This window comes from Procambarus clarkii, chromosome 62 (genome assembly GCF_040958095.1).
Source record: "Procambarus clarkii isolate CNS0578487 chromosome 62, FALCON_Pclarkii_2.0, whole genome shotgun sequence".
Taxonomy (NCBI): domain Eukaryota; kingdom Metazoa; phylum Arthropoda; class Malacostraca; order Decapoda; family Cambaridae; genus Procambarus; species Procambarus clarkii.
The window spans coordinates 33260767-33267096 of NC_091211.1; the positions used below are offsets into that span (position 1 = coordinate 33260767).

At 54.8% G+C, this 6330-nt stretch overlaps 1 protein-coding gene across 1 annotated transcript; it reads left to right on the top strand.

Annotated features, from left to right (window-relative positions):
- The first annotated feature begins 1895 nt into the window (after positions 1-1895).
- Positions 1896-2444, top strand: LOC138354417 (salivary glue protein Sgs-4-like). The gene has a single exon (XM_069308609.1). The coding sequence runs from the start codon at positions 1896-1898 to the stop codon at positions 2442-2444; it is 549 nt and encodes a 182-aa protein (XP_069164710.1).
- Positions 2445-6330: the final 3886 nt, after the last annotated feature.

Consider the following 6330-nt stretch of genomic DNA (forward strand, 5'->3'; position numbering starts at 1 on the left):
TCCCCTTATTGATAAGGGGACAGTAAGGGGGGGGTGAAGGGAGGGGGCCAGGGAGGGAAGTCTGCTAGGACACGTCACTCGCCCCCCAAGCGTGAGTCACTCGCCCCCCAAGCGTGAGTCACTCGCCCCCCAAGCGTGAGTCACTCGCCCCCCAAGCGTGAGTCACTCGCCCCCCAAGCGTGAGTCACTCGCCCCCCAAGCGTGAGTCACTCGCCCCCCAAGCGTGAGTCACTCGCCCCCCAAGCGTGAGTCACTCGCCCCCCCAAGCGTGAGTCACTCGCCCCCTGTGGGGGAAAACCTGACTCCAATAACTAATAATTAACTATATACTTGGATAGCTATGAAGGACCACCACTTTTTGAGAAAAAGTGGAAAACAAAATAAGACAATGGAAAAGGTGATGCCAAGAACTAGTGTTCTATGGATCTTAGTGAAACTGTATTTCTGATATAAATGGAGTCAAATTAACCTACACAAAATTGGGGGGTTACATGCTAAAAGATTAATACGTCCCTAGCATTATTCTGGTGCTGGTTCTTCACCAGAGTAAATACAATATGACAGTAAATAGGGTTGATTATATAATATTAATTGGAGGTAAATGCTCCTCAATATACTACTGAAATGTTGAACAGTATCAGTAAATCAATGGGTTAGTATAATTGATCTCTTTTAGAAATCACAACTGTAATTACAGAGTTATTGCTATAGATAAAAAAGGGACAGCTTAGCTGTAAATCTAAGTGAGGTGTAATCAGTTGCTACGCTCCACCGACGACGTGTTGCATAGGGCAAATTGTTGCACGGAACAGAGCCTAGCACCTCGGTTGGCGTCGCCTTGGTACTGAAAGGCAATTACATTGTAGAAATCTACATAATAAGTAACTACAAATAAATTCTAAATCATGAGGATAACTGTAGGAAATTTCAGCCAATATCTGTGCAATTTATATTCAAGCACTGTAAATTTCTTCTAGAGAGAAATAAGGCAAATAATCATCTATTTAGATTGTTAAATTACTCAAGACATGTACGGGATTTATTTGTTTGTTCTACGGCCTAACGACAACTAGCCTAAATGTTAATTGTGGCCACACAATAACAAAAAGGTAAACCTCGCTGCCGAGCCGCGTGTCCGTTGATGTGGAGACTTGAGCAATTCTTCGTCCTCCAGCTGCTGCTTGAAAGGCGTTGACTTTGGAAGTGCTCATATGCTAGTCTGGGACACGGCTACTGTGCCAGATAACGTGGCACCGCTCCACGTGGGAGCGAAATAAATGGGATCAAAACATAGCTCTGCTACACGCTGTCAATGGCGTCCGCGTCGTGCTCTCTCGTTCTCTCGTGTCTAGTGACGCTCTCCCGTCGTCCTCCTCTTCCTCATTGCGCATGCGCGGCTCTCGATACACATCTCGAGCGTAAATGTCTATGTATATATCGCAATTGACTAAGGAAGGAAGAGGTAATGACGAGTATTAATATCACATTAAATTCTTCTGTGATAAAATAGAATTTCGCGTAACATAAATGGGCTTATTAAAGTTGTGCAACTAATCAAGAAAATTAAAGTAAAATCATTTACATCAAAGTAATTTCCTCTAGAATGTTTGATATCAGCTAAATAAGGGAGCTCCAGTAAGTAGTAGTATACTACGAAATTAAACTTATTAGTAAGTAACTATTTTTAGTAAAGGAAATAATAAACTGGACTCTTGTTATAAATCCAACTAAATGTGGAGAGAATTCATGTTACTGCCTGTCGTTCCTCACGTCGTCACTCTCACTAGCAAGAATCTGGCAATATGTCTAAATAAATCATGATAATGATTAAATCCACAAGTTAGTAATTATAGTAACTACTTGTGGTTAATACAAAGGTTGTATAAAATACAAAGATGTATAAAACTGTTGGTTATTTCCAACACGCCCCCAAGCGTGAGTCACACGCCCCCAAGCGTGAGTCACACGCCCCCAAGCGTGAGTCACACGCCCCCAAGCGTGAGTCACACGCCCCCAAGCGTGAGTCACACGCCCCCAAGCGTGAGTCACACGCCCCCAAGCGTGAGTCACACGCCCCCAAGCGTGAGTCACACGCCCCCAAGCGTGAGTCACACGCCCCCAAGCGTGAGTCACACGCCCCCAAGCGTGAGTCACACGCCCCCAAGCGTGAGTCACACGCCCCCAAGCGTGAGTCACACGCCCCCAAGCGTGAGTCACACGCCCCCAAGCGTGAGTCACACGCCCCCAAGCGTGAGTCACACGCCCCCAAGCGTGAGTCACACGCCCCCAAGCGTGAGTCACACGCCCCCAAGCGTGAGTCACACGCCCCCAAGCGTGAGTCACACGCCCCCAAGCGTGAGTCACACGCCCCCAAGCGTGAGTCACACGCCCCCAAGCGTGAGTCACACGCCCACAAGCGTGAGTCACACGCCCCCAAAGCGTGAGTCACACGCCCCCCCCCCAAAGCGTGAGTCGCTCGCCCCCCCCCCCCCAAGCGTGAGTCGCTCGACTCTCCAGCACGAGTCGCTCGACTCTCCAGCACGAGTCGCTCGACCCCCCCCCCCCAGCACGAGTCGCTCGACCCCCCCCCCAGCACGAGTCGCTCGACCCCCCCCCCAGCACGAGTCGCTCGACCCCCCCCCCCAGCACGAGTCGCTCGACCCCTCCCCCAGCACGAGTCGCTCGACCCCCCCCCCAGCACGAGTCGCTCGACCCCCCCCCCCCAGCACGAGTCGCTCGACTCTCCAGCACGAGTCGCTCGACCCCCCCCAGCACGAGTCGCTCGACCCCCCCCCCCCAGCACGAGTCGCTCGACCCCCCCCCCAGCACGAGTCGCTCGACCCCCCCCCCAGCACGAGTCGCTCGAGCCCCCCCCCCTCCCCAGCACGAGTCGCTCGAGCCCCCCCCCTCCCCAGCACGAGTCGCTCGACCCCCCCCCCAGCACGAGTCGCTCGACCCCCCCCCCCAGCACGAGTCGCTCGACCCCCCCCCCCAGCACGAGTCGCTCGAGCCCCCCCCCCCAGCACGAGTCGCTCGACCCCCCCCCCCCAGCACGAGTCGCTCGACCCCCCCCAGCAAGAGTCGCTCGACCCCCCCCCCAGCACGAGTCGCTCGACCCCCCCCCCAGCACGAGTCGCTCGAACCCCCCCCCCCCCAGCACGAGTCGCTCGACCCCCTCCCCCAGCACGAGTCGCTCGAACACCCCCCCCCCCAGCACGAGTCGCTCGAACACCCCCCCCCCCCCAGCACGAGTCGCTCGACCCCCCCCAGCACGAGTCGCTCGACCCCCCCCCCCCCAGCACGAGTCGCTCCACCCCCCCCCAGCACGAGTCGCTCGACCCCCCCCCCCCCCAGCACGAGTCGCTCGACCCCCCCCCAGCACGAGTCGCTCGACCCCCCCCCCCAGCACGAGTCGCTCGACCCCCCCCCCAGCACGAGTCGCTCGACCCCCCCCCCCAGCACGAGTCGCTCGACCCCCCCCCCCCCCCCCAGCACGAGTCGCTCGACCCCCCCCCCCCAGCACGAGTCGCTACTGGCAAGACACAAACCACGGTGTACTGACTCATTAACCCCCCTCTCCCGGACCACCGTGACCCCCCGGGCTCCCTCCACGACCCCTCTTCTCCGCCCCCTACCACACTGTGCCACCCCCCCACCCCCTTCCCATCCCCTCCCTTGCCCAGCCCTCCTCCCCTACCCCTCTCCCTCACCCGTCCCGTCCACTAAGCTTGGCCACCTTCAGCTTGGCACCCCCCCCCCCCTGGGCACAGTTTTATCACAGCTTCTACTTGAGGGAGTACCCGGCTGTGTCCGGGTCTCCTCCCCCCCCCCCCCGTTCCCTACACTCTTCTCTCTCTCATCTCTGGCCCTCCTCTCTTCCCATCTCCATCCTCTCTAAGTTTGTCCCGTCTCTTCTTCTCCCCTTCCCCCCTTTCTCTTTTTTCCATCTTTTTGCCCATTTCACACTTTTTACCTCTCTCTCTCCTCTCTCACCTCTTCCCCTTCCCACTCTTCAAACATCGCCCTTCTCTTTGTCACAGTGTGTCTGTGTCTGTCCATCTCTGTGTCTGCCTTTATCTGTGTGCTGTCTGTCTGTCCATCTCTGTGTCTGCCTTTATCTGTGTGTTGTTTGTCTGTTTTCTGCATGTCTTGTCTCTGCCCTGGTCGACTCAGTCCTCTCTGCAGGCCCATCGCTGTCTGTCTTATTCTATCTGTGTCTGTCACTGTCATTTCGCGGACTCTCTCTCTGTCATATAGAACTAATATGATAGTTAAGCAGTGAGGTGTGGATGGTCTGCTGTTTGTTGTTAGAGATTAAGCTACTCGGAACAAGTTCACAGTAGCACGGGCTATGGTGAGCCCGTAGCGTTGGCCTACTGTTTTATCATGTATCATCATGTAGGATCATCTGTTTTATGCGGGGCCTCTGGTATTCATTAAACAATGAATACCAGAGAACTTTTGTCCATTCTCTCAAGAACAACAACGGTAGACCGACGGTCTCGCTTCATGCAGGTCGGTGTTCAATCCCCGACCGTCCAAGTGGTTGGGCACCATTCCTTCCCCCCGTCCCATCCCAAATCCTTATCCTGACCCCTTCCCAGTGCTATATAGGGAGGCGGACACAGGCCGGCGGACACAGACAGGCAGACGAATGTTCCCCTCTTATAGATCAATATTTCCCCTATTCATAAATGATGTATTCTTCCGTCTCATTATACATGATGAGTCACAAACTTGAGGGAAGACACAGCTATACCTCGTGGCTCATCGCGGTGTGTCGCAGCTGATGAGAACACTGACCTCCCATCCCTCCCACCCTCGTGGTGACACAGCCCCTCCTAGCCACCCCCGCACTACCCCATCCTACTAGCCTTCTTACTCCCTGGCCTTCCCTAACCCTCACGTCCTGCTTTCCTCACCGACAACATGCCCAATTCTTCCTTAATCCACCCACCCCTGATATAACCTTCTCCCTCCCTTCCTCCCTACATGCCTCCCTACATGCCTGCCTTTCTCCCTCCTGCCTGCCTTTCTCCCTCCTGCCTGCCTGTCTCCCTCCTGCCTGCCTTTCTCTCTCATGCCTGCCTTTCTCCCTCCTGCCTGCCTTTCTCCTTCTCTCCCTCCCTCCCTCTCTGCTTCCCTCCCTCCCTCCCTGCTTGCCTCCCTCCCTACATCCGTCCCTCCCTGCCTCCCTTTCTCCCTCCCTGCCTCCCTTTCTCCCTCCCTCCCTCCCTTTCTCCCTCCCTCCCTCCTTCCCTGCTTCCCTGCTTCCCTGCTTCCCTCCCTCCCTGCCCCATGAGGCAGGGGGGGGGGTAACCAGGACGGGGCCTGGCATTACTCGGGTTTTTACCTGGCCTGGCATGGATTAAGATGAATGCAGAGGAGTGTAAATCAGCGGAGGGTGGCCCAGGTGGCCCGCTTACTGGGCGCCGACACCTGCGGCCACACTGACGCCGCCTCACCTCTTCACTGAGACAAGATACAGATAAAAGTGAGAGGCAAGAATGGGTGAGAGTGAACAGTGGTAACAGAGTAGGACGAGAAACACAAGCTGAAGGGATTACAGCAACCGTAGAATAACAACAGTGGTTAGACAACGTGGCAGAGAGCGAGATAGAGAGGGAGCCCGGGGAAGTGTGAGAGAGCAAGAGTGTGAGAGAGAGAGCAAGAGTGTGCGAGTAGAGAGAGCAAGAGTGTGCGAGTGAGAGAGCAAGAGTGTGCGAGTGAGAGAGCAAGAGTGTGCGAGTGAGAGAGCAAGAGTGTGCGAGTGAGAGAGCAAGAGTGTGCGAGTGAGAGAGCAAGAGTGTGCGAGTGAGAGAGCAAGAGTGTGCGAGTGAGAGAGCAAGAGTGTGCGAGTGAGAGAGCAAGAGTGTGCGAGTGAGAGAGCAAGAGTGTGCGAGTGAGAGAGCAAGAGTGTGCGAGTGAGAGAGCAAGAGTGTGCGAGTGAGAGAGCAAGAGTGTGCGAGTGAGAGAGCAAGAGTGTGCGAGTGAGAGAGCAAGAGTGTGCGAGTGAGAGAGCAAGAGTGTGCGAGTGAGAGAGCAAGAGTGTGCGAGTGAGAGAGCAAGAGTGTGCGAGTGAGTGAGGGAGTGAGGGAATGAGTGAGGGAGAGAGTGAGGGAGAGAGAGCGGTTTTCATGACATTTTGAAGCCTTAGGAGAACTTCCTGTCCTTCTAACCTACCAGAAGACCCTTAACTTGCAGTTTTGGAAAATTAAAATCCAAAATTTATTTTCAATTATTTTTTATTTTCAAATTACGGTCTTCTTTTGATGTAGTGCGTACGAGCGAAAAGTGACGTAATTTGTAAGAGGAAAGGTTCATGATCTC